Source organism: Carassius auratus, chromosome 5 (assembly GCF_003368295.1).
Source record: "Carassius auratus strain Wakin chromosome 5, ASM336829v1, whole genome shotgun sequence".
Lineage (NCBI taxonomy): Eukaryota > Metazoa > Chordata > Actinopteri > Cypriniformes > Cyprinidae > Carassius > Carassius auratus.
Window position 1 is genome coordinate 19,183,611 of NC_039247.1, and position 21,638 is coordinate 19,205,248.

At 36.9% G+C, this 21,638-nt stretch overlaps 1 protein-coding gene across 1 annotated transcript in view; it reads left to right on the forward strand.

Annotated features, from left to right (window-relative positions):
- Window positions 1-21,638, forward strand: part of LOC113079701 (collagen alpha-1(XXVII) chain B-like) — a 110,578-nt gene that overhangs the window by 19,331 nt on the left and 69,609 nt on the right. The window contains exons 5-7 of the mRNA XM_026251931.1: window positions 10,784-10,837; window positions 14,452-14,505; window positions 17,082-17,135. Of these exons, the coding sequence (XP_026107716.1) occupies window positions 10,784-10,837; window positions 14,452-14,505; window positions 17,082-17,135 (162 nt within the window). The remainder of the gene's footprint in view (window positions 1-10,783; window positions 10,838-14,451; window positions 14,506-17,081; window positions 17,136-21,638) is intronic.

Genomic DNA, 21,638 nt, shown 5'->3' on the forward strand with positions numbered 1-21,638 from the left:
AACTGTGGTTTACTTTGCATCGGAGCATTAAAAGTGGTATTTTAGTGAGCTAGGCTACATGGATTAATATGAAAAATGTCAATATTCTCACATATTAGGCCTATATTTTAATTTATATTTTAAAATTCCTTTAATAAAACAACATGCATTTTTGTTATTCGTTAACTGTACTCTATTTTGACCGATAACATATTGGGAAAAATACATTTGTCTGTACACTAATTAAGAAATTCTTGCATGTTTTATGAATTATTTCCTTTATTTTAGTAAAACGTTAAGCACGTATAATTTTGTTCCCCTTATTTAGGCCTAATTAGACTAAAACAAGAAACAAATTTTTATTTACCAGGCAAATTTATAACTGGCGCAGTGGATAAGATGCATGCCTTTGGTGTGAGAGACACAGGTTCAAATCCACTGTGAGACACCAATGTGTTCCTGAGCAAGACACTTAACCCCTAGTTGCTCCGTGTAGGCGTGTGACCTCTGACATGTATAGCAATTGTAAGTTGCTTTGGATAAAAGCATCAGCTAAATGAATAATGTAATTACCTTAATGCTGGAAATACCTTTATTTATTTTAATACTAGCCCATCATGCATCTAACCATCCACTTGGCGTTAAGAGCTGTTCAGATTAAAACTGGCTGCTCCGCAGTGAGTCAGTGTCATGGACTAGGTCAGAGCAAGTGTAAAAATATCTTCTAGTCTAGATTTCCATCTCGTTATGCCGCTGGTTTATAAGTTAAAAAGGGTAAAATGTCACAGTGCATGTTAAATAGCCTGAGTGAACTTGTTAACAATATAATTTGAATTAACAATATAAGTTTTTTTTTTTTTAATTTTTTTTTTAAATGAACAATTCCTGTATAAAATGGGACAGCAACCTTTATATCAAATATTTTCCAATCAAATATCAAATATAAAAAAAAAAAAAAAAAAAAAACCTGGATAGCCTAGATTAGGCCCAGACTCTGTTCCTAAGTATATAATAATTATAATTACTGTTAACCCAAAGTAACAAAGTCATGTATAAGTTTAAATATATATATAACCAGGCTTGGGAGGGTTACTTTAAAAATTTATTCCGTTACAGTTACTAATTACTTCATAAAAAAATTATTCAGTAACGTAATTCAAGTACCACAATATGAAAGTAATGTAACTGATTACTTTTGGATTACTTCTGGATTACTTCAAGGTCAAATATTATTTTTTTAAAAGAACAACATTTATTAATTAATAATTTCACAGCCCTGAATTAATATATATGTAAAAGACTATACATACATCTAGTGCATGGTATTGGTATTACAGATTATTTTGTTTAATTTTCAAGAAAATATAATAAAGAATTTTAAGACAATAGAAATGTTTCTTCAACATGAAAATAGATAATACAATTAATTTTTTTTTCAATTAAAATATAATGAGAAAAATTTTTAGACAATGGAAAATATTTCTTCAAAAGGAAAATAGAGAATACAAAAAAAATTCCCTTTGCAAATATAAATCTAATTTTAAAAAGTGTAGGATATAAAATTACTGCAAAGTTTAATCCTGTTAAAAATTGCAGTTAGTCTTTTGGCAGCATTTGACATAGGTAATGAAGATAGAATGTGTATTCAAACTGTTCATTCAGTTTTGGCAACATTTTCTGTTGTAACGAAGGAAGAGGACTTGCTCCATGTGGTTATCAGACATTCAGCCCCGCACGTCACCTGCAGGAGAAAAAAATCAGTCCGTGGCGATGGTTTTGCAATCCGTCCTCTCAGTTTATAAACCGTACTCACGAATTCCGGAACAGATTGCGAAAGCGTACTCACAAATTATGAATTTGTGGGTATGGATTAAAAAACCGAGGGTACAGTTTACAAAATCTGAGTGCACGGATTGGAAATTTGTGTACATGCTTTGTTAATCCGAGAGAACAGTTTATAAATTTGTTAGTATGGTTTATAAATTGACGGCACGGATTGCAAAAATGTTACTTTTTTCTCCTAGAGGTGATTTTCCGGGCTCCGTAGTTACGAGATGATGTAAGTACATTTCCTCCATAAACGTTCAACGGGAGAACTAGAAGGCAATGTGGTATTGTACTTCATGAAGAGCTGCTTGACCAAGGGATAAGAATATCGTTGCTGGAAGGCACAGATTGCACTGTAATTGCAGCGGAATTTCAATGAAATGAACGCGTTTTTGCCCGCAGGCAGCATATCGTTTAGCAGCAGTTATTCAATCTGCGTCTGAGGAGATTGTAGACAGTGGGTGGCACACGTGACTCGCGTGAGTCATTAATCAAGCTGTGCTTAATATAGTGTTAGTATGCCAAAATACTGATTTATTTAGTTTTAAATGAAACCATTGTAATCCTGAAAGTATTCCCCCTTTTTTCAAAATGTAACTATAATCTGATTACTAAGTTTTTTGACATAACTGTAACAGATTACAGTTACTGGTTTTTGTATCCTGATTACGTAATGCCATTACATGTATTTGTTACATTTATATTATTTACATCAAGCTTTTGTATGGTATAGTAGTGTATATTGTTATTGAAACTTCATAATGTTTCACTTGATTATACATTTAGTCAGGAATTATAGTTTGGAAAAAGTAAAATGTTTACACGTTGTGAAAACTAGTACAAGTATATGAATACATAAAAAGAGACTTACTCATATTTAATCCACATCACATCTTTTTGGGGTGAATTTATTTTGCTTTGCAAAGAGTAAAAAAAAAAAAAATTCTGTTTTATGGGTGTATTCAAGCCGCATGCTTCAGTGAAACATTATAATCTGAATAGCGCGTTCACTGTGAGGGCGTGGTCGCATTAGAAGATAATGAAGAGAGATGTGAAAAACGGACATTGCGTTGTTTTCATATGGAATATTTATTTTCGGGTAGCACTTGTTTAGTTTAAAAGAAGACATGTCAAGCTTTCTATAGATATACCTCTTATGTCTCTTCACTGAGTTACAGTTCATTTTAATGACGCATGTCTAAATGAAGATCACCGCAGACAAAGGCTGAAAACAACACACCTTGTTTTTTATCTTTATTTTATAAATGCACAGTGTTGTTGTTATTATGTCTGTATACAAAAAAGTAGACCCTTTGCAGATTTGATTGATGTATCACTCTTATCTGTACGATAAAAACTGAAAGTGTAATTTAATTTCTTTTCCGCAGTTATCGGGAGAAAATGACTCAAAACGTGTATGCGTGTTAAATCGACTCGAAAGGGTTAAATCCCAGAGTCCATTCTCAGCTCACTGTCAGCGGTGGTATAGTAGGTGGGGCTTCTCTCCACACCCTTGCTCTCCACTGTATAATCCTCCGTGGTGGGCCTTGTTGCCGGCTCACGCAACTGATCAGACGTTCCATGCTCTGTCGCTCCATTAGGCAATAGCTTGTCGGTCGTGGTGGGCTCTGGTTGTTGCTCTGTGCAGCCGGGTGTTATTTGGGTGGGCTCTGGGTCCAGAATGGGTCTGGTGAGTTCCTTATCAGCATGGCAGATGATGAACGGGGATCCAATTCTCGCCAGTCCCCGCTCCACAAAGGCGGCATAATTCCCCCCGGACAACCACGCTCTGCATGCGTTGTTGAGGCTTGCTATTTAGAATGAGCAGAGTGCGTTATCCGGGTAGCTGGTATCGTTGGTAATGTCCAGAAATAGTCTGGCATGGTACTTGAGGACAAGTTCCCAGTGTTCCAGCAGAAGGAGAAGGAATTTAAGGCTATCCATAAAAGAAAAAAAAAACTAAAATAAAAAAACCCATTAAAAACAAGAAAACAAACAAGGTGAAACGTGCCGCATCTTTGGTCACCCTCCGGTGCACCCAAAACACTCACGAAGATGATGAAGGTCAAATAATCTTTAATATTCAACACAGAAGGTATATCCACAAGAGGAAGGCTTAGCACATGTGAAAACATTGAATAAATATAATTAACTAGACACAGGTGAACAGAATGAACTAATCAGACATGAGGGAAAACTAGGCCAAGGGAAACATGAGGAAATAAAACAAACTAAAAGTCCATGACAGTGACACATGGATTCCGATTTAAATGACTGGATTTTGCCTGATGAAATTTGATGAACAGTGGTAAATGTGACCACACCTTTGCTTTTTATTAATGTCTTTGTAAATATGTTTCTACAAGTTGTTTGAATAAATATCTTTACTGAAACACTAAATAAAAATGTATTGCAGAAATAGCTTTCTCTCCATGAAAATTGACAACATAACTTTTTGTAATAGTACTGTACTTTAAAAAGTAAAGTTCTCTAACGCTGCTCAAGAAATGTTGAATAGTGTAAAACATTAACTAGCTGCAAATTAATATGATACATGCAAGGGTCAGAGGTCATGGATAATTTCCTGTCAGTGAACCTGTCCATACTTTCACATAACCAATTAATCCAGGGCTATATACTAGCAAATTAAATAATCTGAGAACAATAATCAAGCATTTAGTGTTTTTTTTTTTCTATCATCAGAAATCGCATTCTTGTGTTAGCTTTTTGGTCTGTTGCCTTGTAATTTTCTTATGGTCACATGGACATTTTGTCTAGTAAATGTTTTTGAAAACAAAAAAGCAATTTCTGACAGTTTCCCTACTTCTTTAGTGACTATGCAAAGTATGTTAGTGTTCGTGTAGTAATTCATCCCTCAGGTATCTCCCAGCTATACAGAACTGTAAACCATTCCCTTCTGTGTCACCATGTTCTGGGTCATGTGGTCTGTCAGGGTCGTCTGGTGTGAATAAAAGCCTCATAGATGACAGACATGAGTGCTGGATGTACTGTATCCACACAGTAAAATTGTAAAATTTGTCCCTTTCCCCTTGCACCTCCATTGGGGTTGACACTGCTTAGGTTGTCTTTGATCCTGTCTCTTTCCCACCCCAACACTAAAAAGTACACTTTTTTAAACATAGTTTATTTTGGTCAAGAGGCAAGACCAGATAGATATTCCCTCAAGTGCACTGATAAACATTAGCAGAGCTCTCCTTTGAGCCTGGTCAGGGAAGCCCACCATAAGTTGGTGCCATTCTCAAATATATAAAGCGGAAAGTAAGAACCACCACACACGTCTGTCCACACAAGTGATTGCTGGGAATCTGAAAGTGAGCAGGAGAGATTAGCCAATATGTAACTTGATAGGCTTTCTTGATACCCGAGCGGCAACCTCGCGCTCTCTCTCGTGAAGCCAATAGGGAAGTGACTAAAACTGCAATTCGTTGACTGGCCGCTTGAGGCTGGCTGCAGAAGAGAGTCAGTCCCATAGACTCCCCATGTTAAAATGCCCAACTTTACAGCAGAAAAAAAACATGTTTACAGCCTGGTTCAAAAAATGATTTTGGTCTATATTGCTAATTTTGCCCTTCATGACAACTGTGAGGGGGGTGAATTTTTTTATAACTCATACGTTTAAATTATATTAGGCCTTAAAGTTCTGCATAATTAAGGGTGTGGCTACTTGAGTGACAGGTGGATTGCCGCTGCTGACAATGCCGTCGCGCTAGGTGGGCGTGGCTTCAGCAATCAGCTCCTGCCTTTTTGCCCATTTTCGATTATCCGGGAGAGTTGCGCGGTGACGCGCTGCCAAGATGGCGACGGCCCGCTCTGCACACTTTAGGCTTCAAAACCGCTATTGAGGAGTCTATGGGTGACGTCACGGACACTACGTCCATATTTTTTTACAGTCTATGTTGATACCTTTTTCTCACTATCCTCTGATCACTAATCATGGCCACATGAAAACCTGACCAAACATAAAAAACAAGGCAGAAATCTGTACATGAGCTTCTTGTAAGTAGCTCCATTTGGCCAGTTTGTGTGTACTCAGCAGGAAAGTGCCCCACTCATAGCTAACCCCCTGATGGATCATATATAAATTACATATAGCGCTGCCTTGACAAGTATGCCTCTCAGCATTTAGTCTTTGAGTCTCACTGTTGCATGGTATTTTCTCTACAACGTGAATAACTTCCCGGATGGTTGTCAGCTATCACTTAAAAATATTTTGACTTAAATATAAGATTAATGTCCTAGAAAGAGCCACATGCAATGCATGATGGCTTTTAGGACTGCAAGGTTGAAGAAATTCAAGATTTTGCACATTCCAACAATTCCAATATATCTTTCAGTTAAAATGAAAGATAAGGCAAGCATCATCAACCGTTGGACAGAACATTACACTGACTTGTTCAATAGGCCCTCCTTAGTTGCCCCCTTGGCATTGGATTTTCACACTGAACATTCTAGACTGAAGAACCTTGACCTACCCCCAACTATGGAGGAAATAAGGAAGGCAATTAGCCAGATTAGCAGTAGCAAAGTGGCAAATTGGGGGGCAAATGTTTGCTCTATTAATGAGGAGAGGTCACCCATTCAATTGATAAATTAACGGGTAGTTAAAGATGTAAAGGGAACTGAACTACTATAGTATTAAACACTATTCAGCAGCATATAGACTAACACCAGGATGTGGTTTTTTTCAACAAAAAAAAACTTTTTACTTTTCGATTTCAGTTTAATAAGAAATAATTGAAGTCACATAAATCACTGTTTACACAACTCACTTATATTACTGCTCGTCAGTACACCTGTTCTCTAATCAGAGGTTAATTCCATCAGGTGCGTGATTTCATTTCACATAGCTTGCCGTTGTTGACGCTTCCATTTTTCCCCATCTGTCTGAGCGTGCCGCTCTGCTGCCGGCTGTCGACCAATCAGTGATGGTAAATGATACCTCGTGCCAAACCCAGACCAATCACTGTTCCATTCACGCCCTCCTCCCCTTCCCTTCTGTTCTCTGTGTTGTGTGCCTTGTGTGTGATGAAGGTGCTACTGGCAAATGTATGCAAGTAACTAGCTCGGGAAAACTGTAATAATATTACCATTTTCAGACGAGTAATGCCTTACACTACTAGTTACTGAAAAAAGTAATATTATTACAGTAACGTTACTTTGTAACGCGTTACACCCAACACTGGCCATCAGTCATAGCAAAAGCTAGGTCTCATTTCAGCTCCAGAGCCCCTAGAGGGAACAAAAGACAAGGTTCAGTAGACAAGGAGATTTTAGCTTGTATCATCAAATCCAGACAATCCGTTGGTCGCCTGTGAGTCCTGAACCTCAGGAACATCAAGCTGGCTACTAAGATCAAGCTGTACAAGACAATTGTGCTCACCAGTCTTCTTTATAGCTGTGAAACCTGGATGCAGTACATCAGTGTTTGCCAACCCATCATTTGGATTTGAGAGGTAGATTTTTATCACTGTCTCAGTAGCTCCCAAAAAGAACAGAAAAATAAGTACACAAATAAAATACATTACATTTCTCCAGTCTTTGTACTATTTTTTTCTACATTTTTTTTCTGTTATTTTTGCGAGTTACTTGGACAGTGATAAAGAAAAATACATTGTGACTGAGTCTGTAAACAGGAAATTAACAGAGTCCAGAGATGCTGAAGAAGGACACAAAGAGGAGAAAATACTGCAGCAGACAGAGCAAGCTCACTATTCACAATGCTCACAATGTAGGAAGAAAACAGAAGCGTTGAATTGGGGCTGAGGGGTTGAATGAATGTTTCACTGAAGGGAACTGACTCCGATGGCAATGGCACTTTCTTTTCCTCTTACCTCTGTCTGAAATAGTATTTTTATGCACTCCCTACTTTGTTTACAATGGTAACCAAGGAAAACCTATATCCCTTGGGTTCCATAATCACCACTACCTAGGCCCCGTTTACACTAGGGTGTTTTAAAACTGCGTTTTACAATGAAAACAATCTTTGTTTACACTGGTGTTTCTACTGTGTTTCAGAAACGATCTCCGTTTACACTACACAACCTAAAACGCATGACACATGACCATTCATGCAGGTACAGCCATAGATATGAATAGGTAGATTCCCTATTATTTAGATCGCGGATGCGTCTACGTGCTTGGAGTGATCGAACGGGGAATCTAGCTATATATCTATGGGTACAACAGTGCGCATTATGTTATTGTTCACACGGTCATCAAGGATACGCCACACCATAATTTTCAAAAGTGTCCATTTTGATCCATGCACTGAAACGCAACCCAGGAGTTTTCAAACTAAAACAAGGTTGAAAACGCCGGACTAGTGTAAACGATAGCAAATGTTACGCCATCAGAGGTCTCTAATTATGTACATCAAATTGCAGGACAGAGTGACAAATCTAGATATTCTGGAGAGCCATGACTATAAAGGCCCAGCTTCACTGCAAAAGACATGTTATACACATGGACAGTTCCTGCCTCCCATGCCAGATTCTTTACTGAACATTGTCTCAGGGCCACAGGAGTTGTTTGTGTACATTTTCTAGTGATCTTGACAGCAGTAATTTATCAAATGATGATTTAACAATAGAGAATGGTTATAACCAGCATAACCAGGATATATAATGAGATGAAATATAGTTGAGCCAGTTTCTAAATTTCCTGGATTTTAACAGTGGAATTACATTGTACAGGCCCACTCAAGTATGCCAGATTGCAGTCTGTTTGCATCCTCCACAGCTTACTTCAGATAAGGAGTGTGTGCAAATAAACAACATCATCAAGAACAAATCACCCCCCACCACCACCCCAATCCTTGTGTTTGCTCCCTATCAGTGTGGTCTTTAGTTTAATTTCGCACATATTAAACTCCAAAGTGACAGCCATTTGGATTGTGGCTTTTGCATTTTGCTGTTTAAGATCACATTTATTTTGTCTGCTTTACTAACAGAGTGTATAAATCAGTGTCTAGGGAGCTTTCTTGCATTCTCTCTACTCAAACCCCCTGGTCACTGCTGGAAAAGTGAGCTAATGAAGAACACCATGTCCATATGGTACATACCTGTCAAGTATCCCGTTTTGGCCGGGAAAGTCACGTATTTTACCCTTCTTTCCCGCCGTCCTCCCGTATTAGTATTTTCCCGTAAATCTCCCGTATTTTTTTTTTTTTTTTTTTTTACCTGCGTTATTAATAAAATAATAATAATAAAAACATTCCCAATCTGAGCTCTGTCACTAGTCTCGCGATTACTCCCACCTGTAGTAGCCTGTCGCGAGGGGTGTGTGAGGTCAGATGACATGAGTTATAACGTGGGAAAAACAACAACAACAAAAGAAAAAACAGAGACGGATGATGGATGCTACAATAGAGAGTGAAGGCACACCTGCCAAAAAACCAAAACCCATGTGTAAATACCGTGATAAATGGGACAGCGAATTTACTTTTTTTAAAGAATGCAAAGTCTGCAACAAATTGGTACAACAACTCACTAAAAGAGTAAAAGAAAAGTTATGTGAAATGAAAAGAAAAACTGTTAAAGAAAAGCAATATGAAATGAAAAGAATGTGTGGAATTAAAATAAAATGTAAATGTAAAGACATCAATGTTAAATTTACAGAAAATATGCAAATAAGCCTTTAAATAAATGCTCTTCATATATACCCTTTTGTGTTTTAATTTGGGCTATAACACCTGTCTTAAAATGTAAGGGATACTGGAGCTTTGTTGGGGTGGTGGGACTGCTCGCAATGGGCGCTGGAAAATTTCCCTTATTTTCAAATCCAAAACTTGACAGGTATGATATGGTATATGCCAAAAGCATATGCCAGAATTACCCTTTAAAACACAACACTTTATTTTTTGCATTTCTGAATGCATGCCTTGGGCAAACTGTGCAACTTACTTATAGTACTTAGAGGGCCAGAATAATGAAAAATGTATGAGGTTTTTAAACATTTCTAGATTCCCTAAATTTGACTAAACTGCTTCCCTCAGATTGTGACAGGTTTGGCGACTTTAAGGGACTAAAGTAAATGTTCTGATTCTGGTTTAAAAACATTTTCCAGTGTTTGGAGTAAAAGTTGGGGGCTGTGAGGTCCTGAACCCCTGTAAGAATGAAGGAATCCATTGTAAATCTTAATTTATTGCCTTGAGCTTTCTTTTTTTCTGCACTCATTCTATCCAAGCTTCTGTCTGAAATTAATAAAGAGCACCATACATAGCTTTGTGAGGCATTTACAGAATTCATCACTGCTTTAGGATCAGGTTTATCAAGTCGGTGAACAGCTATCCTAAATGCAACCAGATTCTGGCTCTGTTTATACATGCACTGGCATAGACATTCAATTTAATCTGATCTGTTTCATTCTAAAATTCATTTATCCTTTCCCTTGAACCCAGGGAGATTTGGGAGAGAATCTATTTAAAAATATTTCACCACATACTGTAGAAGAAAAAAACTTTCAGGCTTCCAAATTAAATGTCTCACAATTTAATTTCCACTAAGGAAAAAGTTGTTTGAAGATGGATCAGTTTTGACATATTTTTTATTAAGCGGTTTGTCTTTGATTTAATTAGATTATATTCCTTACATCACTTAGAGTCAAATTATCATTTTCTAATTTGATTTAAATCATGTTGCTGTTCCTAACAGGGGAGTGACTCATTTTACCTGCCAAAGTACATTTTTGACCTCATTTGTAATTGGTGATTTATGAGTGTTAATTTGGGACCCCGATAGCAGCTATTGAACTGACAGAAGTCTTGAGTGTTCATTTCACAGACTCTTACGCTCTCTCTTTCTGTACATCCTCTTTTATCCCCCCTCTTTTCTTGTCTGTTTATTGGCCATTTATTGTTTGGGAAAAAGACAATGATGTGTGTCAAGGCTTGTGACCCAGCACAGTAACTATGGAGGAGACAGCACACAAATAGAAGTGAACATGTGTTGTTTTGTAGGGTCCCCCTGGTCCACATGGAAATCCAGGCCTACCAGGGACCCCTGGACCCAAGGTATGTACCATTGAATACAGTGTTGTGATGCTTTTGTGGATGCTACTAAACTAGCATGTTTGTTGGAACTACGAATTTTGTGTAGTTTTTGGACATTGATCAGTAGTGTGTTTCCCATACAATGAATGTTACTCGCTGCTTAACCACCATAGTACGATGCATTGCTGTACAAACTAAGTAGTCACTGATGTTTTCTGAACATATCTCCGTTGTTTAAACCACATTGGTTCAACAATGTAAAACAATCGATAATGATATCACGCACAGGTAGTGGAGTAATAACTTCTACTAATTCATTGACTACATTATTTTCTGTTCCTTGTCATTTAGCTTAATTTGAGGTTTGATTCATCACGGCTTCCCTCTTACGTCATACTGCAGAGTACCCTTACGCTTTTACACACATGCACACTCTTCAAAAACGGTGCTTATTGAGGACATATACATATAAGCTAGAGCTAGAGGCTTAAATTGATATATATATATATATATATATATATATATATATATATATATATATATATATATATATATAGAGCTGAAACAACGAATCGATTTAATCGATTAAAATCGATTATTAAAATAGTTGTCAACTAATTTAGTAATCGATTCGTCGCTAAATAAATTTTATTTGCCATAAGCGGCTCATTTCGTGCATATTTCAAATCTGCAGTGACCAAAGTGTCGCAGTAATGAGCCACCGGAGGTTTTACTCAGCCAGTACAGCAGGTGAAGTAGCGAATAGCCAATAGCTGGCCTCGTTTTATGTCACGTGCTTCCCGAACAGCGTCTCTGCAGCATTCAGCGGGAAGTGGGAGAACTTTACTTTGAGCCTTCAAAATGAAGAGTAACCTGTAAACTCTGCACTACTGAACTGTTTAAGGGGCCGTTCACATATCGTGTCTTTTGCGTGCTCAAGTTCGTTATTTCCTATGTAGGCGCGCAGTATGCACTCTCATAATGGAAGCGACGCAGTCGCGACACGCACGCGGTGCGATGCGCCCGTTTTTCCAGGCGCGTCCACACCGCATCCATTTATCCTTTGCTGAAATTTCCGGGTCTTCATGGAGAGGGCACGTCATGGAGAGGGCACGTCATGGTTGCTTAGCAAAGGCAGACGCCTCAGGGGCGCTTCTGCCCGAGCGCTTTGGAAAGAAGGAGAAAGCGGCGCGACTAGCGTTTTCCACGCGTTTTTAGGTGCGATATGTGAACGTCCCCTAAGAATTTTATTTGTGCAGATTCTCCAGTACAAGGTTGTTTGCAAAAGTTTAGTCGTAAAAGCTGATAACATTGCTTTTTAACAGTTAACATTTAAAGCTTTACAAACATGTTATGTGATCAGTTTGTCGTTTACCAGTTCATAATTCAGGCTTGCAGCCTAATTATGACTGAATGAGAGAGGTAAATGTTTGAGTATATTTAAAATGCACTTCTTTTCTAAGTATTCACTGCTCTTTTTCACACAGCAGGTTTTTTGTGTGTGTCCCAATTTTTTTTTTTTTCTGGACAAACTTCTGATGGATTTTACTTTAAATTGTGAGTTCCATTCAGGTTTCATGCCATTGGCACTTTTTTTCGAAGGATTGTTTACAATTTCACAGCATAAGCTATAAAGCTTTTTCCCAGTAAATAATAAAATGCAATGCACTGCAATTTTATTCTGTTTTATCCTTATACTTCGTGAAAATATGTTCTCAAAGATTCCTTAAGCTTTGTTTGGGATGTTAAACTACTTTAGGAGCTCTAAGGACTGCCATGGTGAAAACAATATTTGAAATCTCCTTGTGAATTTTGCTAGAGTATGGGTCAGTGTTTTGATTGCAGAAGAGTTCGACAAAGGATTACTAACATAATAAAACAACTCCAGGTATATTTTTGATGAGGATATGACAATGCAAAATGGTTAAAATCTCTTAAAAATCTATGCTGAATGATAAAGACCCTTTATTAATAATTTACTTGGGGAAAAAATGTATGTATGTAAAATATAAGTACATAATCCGATTAATCGATTAATCGTAAAAATAATCGACAGATTCATCGATTATCAAAATAATCGTTAGTTGCAGCCCTATATATATATATATATATATATATATATATATATATATATATATATATATATAGATAGATAGATAGATAGATAGATAGATATTTAAATAGAATGGAAGATATATATTGTACTGCATGTTAGCTTGGTTAGTGTGCCCAAGAGCATCATTTATATAGAAACTATGCAAACCACTGGTCGAAAGCTGTAGTTATGACAACGTATAAGTTTGCAATGCTCTTTGCAAATGTTCATTTGAGCTATGGTTTGGGAAAAACGAATCATTAAATTATTTTACTAACGACATAATTATAACCATAGTTGGCTAACAGTGCTTTTGGGAAACGTACCCCAGTATGTTTGGACTTACCATAACAAAAAACTTTCTTGAACTTATTAGTGAGTTCAGCGAATTGAAAGGGGATCATTAAACATATGCATGAGCTTTGATCTATCTACTCAGTAGCTTCTAATTATATGACATTTGTGCTTTAAGTAGCATTTTAATAGGTGATTGGGTATTTTTACAACAGTTGCATCACACGGTAGACTAATATTTTATAATACCTAGAAAGACAGCAGTACAAACGTGCTACTGTTACTTCAGTACTACAATAAAACACTACTACACTGGCTACTTTTGGGGCCTAATAGAAAACTAACACTTTGTTGCAATTAGTTTGTTATTGGCTTCCTAGCAGATCTTTCTTTCTAGAAATGTATTCAAATAGCAGTAAATTTGTTATTCATTGAGTAGTAAATCATCAAATGATGGATAAGAGCAGTATAACTGGAATGTATCCAGACACATGGTGTAGACAAGCACACTTTTGGCTTTAGAGAGCATATTTTGGTGTCTGAATTGCAGTGTTGGAGGGAAGTTTTACATTCCCTGCAAAGTACGAGCCAGATGAATCCTCCACAACTGAACTCAAAACCTGCAAGATTATGCCATGCAGTTTGCATTTAACATAGATTTATGGGCACAAATTGCACTCTTACTTGATTTTTCATATTTACGTTTGTTAAACAGCTGCAAAACAGCAAATTAATAGCTTAAATTAATTGGAAAATATGCTACTAATTGTACATGTTTGAATCACAACCATAAAGCATGACTTCATCTCATTGCCTGAAAAGGCAGAAGAATGTGGTGAGTGAACCCCAGTGTCGTTGCAGAGACTTACTGTAAACTTATTCTCACTAGTGCACATGGGTCACTCTCTTGTGTAAAAAACACTCCTTTCCTTTGCAAGCCTTCATTACACTTATCCATGTAGTCTATATATAAAAAGTAGGAGATGAATCCTGTTACACTATTCTGTTTGGAATGGATTTGAGAGCAGGGGTCACAATAACTCCCCAGTAACCTCATCTTTTCCTGTGTGATGTACACATGAGTCAAAACAAGAGTGAGATAGCTTAAAAAGTCTTTTCATTTAAAAACGTTTAAAAATTCATACTCTGTTGAACATTTATAAAAGCTTTGAATCATCTAAACACACCTCAATGTAAAATTTTACATTTTCCATGAGATGAGTTGTTTGTCCTCTGTGTGTTGCAGGGAAAAAAGGGAGACCCTGGAATCTCACCTGGCAAAGCACTAAATGGAATAAAGGTATGTGTTACCATGTGTTACCTCCTCTATTAATTAGGTAAACTTATGTCCGTTTTTAAGTGTTTTTATTTTTTCCTGCTTAAAATTATGCATGTTCTTTCATTAGTCAGCACACTGATTCCTGAGAATAAAAATAAAAACAGCAGGAGGTAAGGTTATGGGACATGCTAAAGAAAAACTGAAAATACAGTACTGGTAAGATTTGTATTGTTATGAAAATAGAGTAATATGCTCAACAATGTTGCATTTATTTGATCAAAAATGAAGTAAAACTATTTTAAATAACTGTTTTCTCTTTTTAATATATTTAACATTTAAATTATTCCTGTGATGGAAAATCTGAATTTTCTGCAGCCATTACTCCATATCACGTGATCCTTCAGAAATCATTCTAATATGCTACTTTGCTTCTAAAGAAAAGATGTGTCATTGTGCCGTTTAATATTTTTGTGGAAATCATGATTTTTAAATAATTCTTTGTTGAATAGAAGCTCAAAAGAACAGCAATTATTAGGATCTTTTGTAACATTATTAATAACTTTATTTTGCTCAGTTGAACGCATCATATTCCTTAATAAAAAAAAAAATATTTCTTTACTGACCCTAATCATTTGAATTGTAGTGTCATTGTTTATGGCCTGACATACATTTTTTTTTCCTTCAACTCTGTTCTGCAGAGTTTAGTTCCAATCCTGCTCCAACATAAATACCATGTAGTTTTTAAATAAGCCTAAATGACTTGATTTGCTGAATCATGTGTTTAATTGGAGTTGAAACTAAATTCTGCAGGGCTGTAGCCCTCGAAGGAACTGCCTTAAGGCCTGGGACACACTAGACAATTTTCAAATCTTAATCGATTTTAAAACCGGTGGAGACCACAGACTTAAGGCCAAAGTATTCGTTGTTGTTTTTTTTTGTTGCCCATACTCGAGTATTTGTACGTGCAGGTCACACATGTGCATTGACTTGGTTTTGCACTAATCAGTTGTTCCACAAGATGGCAACACTGGCCCGGGCCGTTTTTTTTATTTTTTTTATAAAAATAAAGAGAAGCTAAACAACAACAATAAAATAGCAGAGACTGCAACAACAACAGATTGCCACTTTGACAAGTGCTTTGTGTGAGAGGGTTATGAGAGAGACGCAACTTTAGTTTAAAACAGTACAAAGACATTTTTATCAGTCATAACCGATAAAGAAAAATACAGCAGATGCTGGCTAAAGATGAACCTTTCGAGAGTGCATGTGTAATATCACCTGCATTCAGACATGCTGTCAAATGGAATATATTTTGAAAGGCTACGCATTAAACTGTACGCAAAAATAAAGTATTATTTGGGCTTTAAAGCTGCAGTAGGTAACTTTTGTAAAAATATATTTTCTACATATTTGTTAAACCTGTCATTATGTCCTGACAGTAGAATATGAGACAGATAATCTGTGAAAAAATCAAGCTCCTCTGGCTCCTCCCAGTGGTCCTATTGCCATTTGCAGTTACGGACCGCTCCCGGTAAGAAACAACCAATCAGAGCTGCGGTCCGTAACTTTGTTTGTGTTCAAAATGTAGAAAAATGTATATAATAAGCGAGTACACCATGAATCAATTTTCCAAACCGTGTTTTTAGCTTGTCCTGAATCACTAGGGTGCACCTATAATAAGTGTTTATATTCGGACTATTTTAGATTGCTTCGGGGGCACCGCGGCGGAGTAACCCAGTACCTGATTCTTCATTGACATAAACAGAAAGAAGTATTTCCGGCTACGATGTTCTTCCGCAAGACGCAAGCAGTTCTGTTTATTAACCGCTAGAGCGTCAAAAGTTACCTACCGCAGATTTAAGGACCGTATTAAACATTGTTTAACATTATAATCCTCTGAATGCACACACTAGTACATGATTTGGCCAGATTGCAAGACCACACACCTGCCAATTGTAGTCTCATTTTCACAATGAGACAAGATCTCATGGAGATTCCCGTGATCAAGCGTGACTTGCAAAGAAAAACAAATGGAGGATGATCAACGACATCATCTGGTTGTCCTGGTGTGAGTTTTTTTTAACAGGAAGAAAAACAAAGGAGAAAAAAGGACATGGGTGATCTTCTTTTTACTCCACTTTCATGGCATGTTTATGGCCGGGAAGTTTCGGCTGTAGAAGCACTTAACATCCGGTTGATGAAGCTTGCTCTCATTGGTATTACATCAGAGGCAGCCTGATCAAGAGTCATAAATTTCAAAAATGTTTGATATTTACGATTTGGGATCATGCAAGCTCTGAGATGATCAGGAGCAGTAAAATAATCACAATGACACCACACAACTGAGGATTTTTTAGACAAAAAATTATTTGTTACAAGCCTTGAATTGGGTAACCCCACCCCTAATTTCTTGGGAGTGCAAATTTGGCTCAAAATCAGGCTTAAAATCTTTTTTGCCTGTTCTGTACCAGTACTCAGGAATCAGTGTATCATAGCAGCGAACAAGTAGAAAAAGTTACAATGTGTGGTGTCTCTGAATATGTTTACACTGACAAATTTACCATATCAGAAGTAATTTTTAGTGTTCTCATTTATAGGGGGACCCTGGGGTATTAGGGCTACCTGGACTACCCGGTCAAGCTGGTCGGAAGGTAAGAGTCATTCTTTGATTTCTTTAATATAGGGAGACTCCACCAATGCAACAAAACAGATCTAAGGATAGTTCCTAACCCAGATGTTTGGAAATGTTCAGCACACTCAATTTGCAACAGCATAACATCATGTTTTTCCAGGAAACATTATCAGCCTTATGCTAAAGTAATCCCTCAAATACAGTCTTACCATGGCATATTCTGGATGGCGGTACATCAGTCTTTATTTTAGCAAATGTGAAACAGGTTCTTGTGTCGAACTCCTTCTAAAATCAGATGTTTGGAATGCCATTGGAAAATGTTCTTGTAGAAGACCTCAATAAAGCTTAGACCATTTTTCCTGGTTTTTTGGAAAGAAAACAAAATTGTTTTAGACATGTCCACCTGACCTTGATGTCCTCACCACTGTGAACGGGATAACCAGTGCATGACCTCATTGTAGTCCAATTCCAAGGGATGTCTGTGGAAAATTCCTTGTAAAATATTGTGTTTTACCTCAGCCTAGTGTGTGTATTTTTAAAAAAAATGTGAAAACAGGACCAAATATTATACAACATTCATTATTATACAATCATTATTATACAACAAAAGAGGTAAATGGGTCCCAAATCAATGAACCGACAGTGCTTTGGCAAGGGAAGAAGGCCTGCCTCAAAACTGAAAAGTCATATTTCCAGTGAGCATGTACACTATCTACACAGCTGAGATGAAACTGGGTCAGCCAGTCTACTACAATCTGCCTAATGGCAAATTGTAAAGACGCCCATACTCCCTTTATCCAAAGTGGAAAATTTGCTATTACATTTCTAGGAAACCTTCACACAGTGTGACATTTTCGATTGGGTTTAAGAATTTGGCATTCAGTACTTTGGCAAACACGATTGTAAGAAGTCATTTTATGTGCTGTTGATGAAGTCACACATCACAAAACAAAGAGACCCATACATGTGCGTTGTATTACATCAGCAGTTTTACATATATTCAGAATCAGTGGTGTTTGTATGAACATTTGGATCAAGACGACTCCCTGAAATATTGTAAAGGAATTATCTGGCATTTTCTTTACCGCCACGTGTTTCCAATCACACAGCCACAGATTTCAAACAAAATATTAAAAGCTGTTTGAAAATATTTGCAGACACTACTTGTGCTAAATTACTGCTGGCAGTAAACTACGTAGAAAGTTATTCCATCCATGGGCCGTGGCCAAAGACAAAATCTTGTAAGAATGAAACAAATGAAACATTTAATGCTCAAACCTACTGTAAAGTAACACGTGTACAGTAAGTAGCAGTGACACATTTGGTCATATGAGCAGGAAACGATAGGTTGGGAATAAGTTATGCTTTTCATTACAAAATATTGAGCCATGTACAATCTTTTAATCCTTTCGCAATCACGCCCTTGAGATCAACAGATGTGGACTCTGACACCGCTGGACGTGTGCTGTAATAGGACAAGCGTAGGCTACTAACATCTGCTTGGAGATTGTGCTGCTCCACCCCTTCTGTTTCTCACTGAGGTTCACTGGGACTCTTTTGGCAACAATCTTTTATACACCATATTTGTCAGTTGGATCATATAACTATTTTATAGTCCCAAGCTGTAAACAGTGAACCACTGCACGATGTGTGTGTGTGTATATATATATATATATATATATATATATATATATATATATATATATATATATATATATATATATATATATATATATATATATATATTAGATTTTTTTTCTGTGATGTATCCTGAAGTGATTTCTGTAGAGCTGACTCCACATCATTCATCATTACAAGCTCCAGATTCCTTTCTTCTTACTCATATTCCCACACTCAGCTGCTCTGTGCTTGGTTGCCCTTGCTTATCTAAGTTCTCAGACATAGTTGAACCAGTTTTTGAAGCAAAGCATCTAAGGAAAACATCACTATTATTATTGCTCATAATCGGGGATAAGGATTTCAACTAACACCCAGGTCCCATTACTTAACATTAGTTAATGGATTAACTAACAATGATCAATACATTTATTATAGTATATATTCATCTTTGTTTATGTTAGTTCATGCTAGCCCATGTTCATTAAATAATATTAATAAGCATTTGATTTTAATAATGTCTTGGTAAATGCTAAAATTAACTGACTAAAGCCCTTTTCGGACAGGACTAGTTTTCTAAACTATGTTTGAGTTTCGATTTTTACCACCTGAGGTCTGCGATTTTCATGAATCAATTCAGACGGGACTAACATCTCTGTGTTTATTACGGAGGTGGGAGGGGCTGTTTTGTACATATGGGTGTTTCAGAGATCACGCGCTCTCTATGCGTGAATTAGGCTATAGTCATTCGGATTGATTAACAGTATAATCAGTTTTACTACAAATAGCATGGTAAAGCTAGTAACAAAACCATGTTAATGTGTGGTTACTGTACTTTAACTATTAATTTTTTATTTTTTATTTATGTTTAGTAAACCTGTGTGTAATTTTAAGAAAACGAACATATGTAATCATAACATTACGTAATTTAGACGCTGATATTACAATAGCCAGTATTAACAGTTTACACAATCTAGCTCTTGATTTTATTGTTATTTTTTTATTTCTTTTCTGGGAGTCAAATATATTAACCATGCATGCGATAATAGCATCTACGGTAATTCAAGTTGGCCAAAACACACAAGGAAACGCGTTGTGAAAAAACATATAACACCGGCAATCACAGACATTCGCATTTGGATGGGATTAGTTTTCTCAGAGGATCAATGAGTTTGCTGTAAAACACTAGGTAATTTGCTCTCTTTAATTATTACAGAGGTTGTGCGAGGAAAAACACAGACGTGGCAGATTCGGACGGGATTAAAATCACCAAGTACGTCTATAGCCCTATTCAGATGGGACTAGTTTTCGAAACTATGTCTGTGATTTTCATGTACCAATTCGGACGGGACTAACATCTCCGTGTTTTTTTACAGAGGTGATAGGGTCTGTTTTGTGCATCTGGGCGTCACAGAGATCACGCGCTCTGTATGCGTGCATTTAATTCATTCAGAATGATTGCCATTGGTATTATTACACAATAAATACTAAATGGCTAGTGTAGCAAAACCATGTTAATGTGTGGTTCCTTTAGTTTAACTTGTTTTCCTTTTTTTGTGTGTGTGTAGTAGGCTAAACCTACCGTATATTTAATTTTCATAAATGTACATATGTAATTAAAACATTATGTAACATTATGAGTGCATAAATGAACGTGAGTAATCTTACCTGATGCTGATATTACAATAGACGGTATTAACAGTTTACGTGATCTTGCTCTTGATTTTTTTTTTTATTATTATTATTTATTTGCCGCTAATTAAATATATCAAACATCCACGCGGTAAGAGCATCTACGGTAATTCACGTTGGCCAAAACACATGAGGAAATGCGTTGTGAAATAAAATCACAATAACAGACATTCGCATTCGGACAGGATTAGTTTTCTCAGAGGATCACTGAGTTTGCTGAAAAACGGTAGGTAATTTGCTCTGGAATTATCACAGAGGTTGTGTGAGAAAAACACAGATGTGGCAGATTCGGACGGGATTAAAATCACCAAGTACGTCTGTGAAACGCAGATTTCTCTAATGACCCCCTGTAAAACTAGTCCCGTCTGAATAGGGCTTATGAAACACGAATTTCCCTAACATTAGTTAATGCATTAACTAACAATGATCAATACATTTAAATGTACTGTAAAACTAGTCCCATCTGAATAGGGCTTAAGATAATAATAAATGCATTAAAAGTACTTTAATTGTTAGTTAACCAATGTTAACAACTAGAACCTTAGTGTAAAGTGTTATTATTTTAAAAAGCTTTTGGACACTTCCGAGCTGATCAGGCTGGGGGCCAGCTATATCAATTAAAGACCAACTTACTCTGGTTTATAGGCTGGTTTAGTCTGTCTCTTTTAAACATAGGATGTACTACTTTGATATGGTCCATTAGATAACCACCTGGCAACCACCTAAATGCCCTAGCAACCCTATAGCTGTTGTGACAGAAGACATTTGATTCATTTGCAGCTTTATTGAGAATAGTCAGACAATACAAGACAATACAAGGCAGAACAATGGAGACTAGGCTTAGACAGGTGAAAGATCAGGGCAGGCGGCAGACAGACAGAGGATATCCGGCCTTTAGGAGGAGTGGTGCTGGCTATCAGGTCGTTGGCACAATCGACAGAGTGATGAGAGGGAAGTTGTGATGATTTCTTCTTACTGAAGGCGTCTACAAGGTATGAATATTCTGGGGCCATGTTTTGAGCTGAATGTCGAGAATGGATCAAATTGTCAATTTGAATGGCCAGATCGACAAACTCATTTAGACTCCTTCCTTCATCTCGACAGGCCAATTCCGACTGAAGTTCTGCATTCAATCCTCTCTTAAACAAGAGCTTTAATGTGTCCTCAACCCACATAGTCTGGGCCGCAAGAGTGCGGAATGACAGAGCGTACT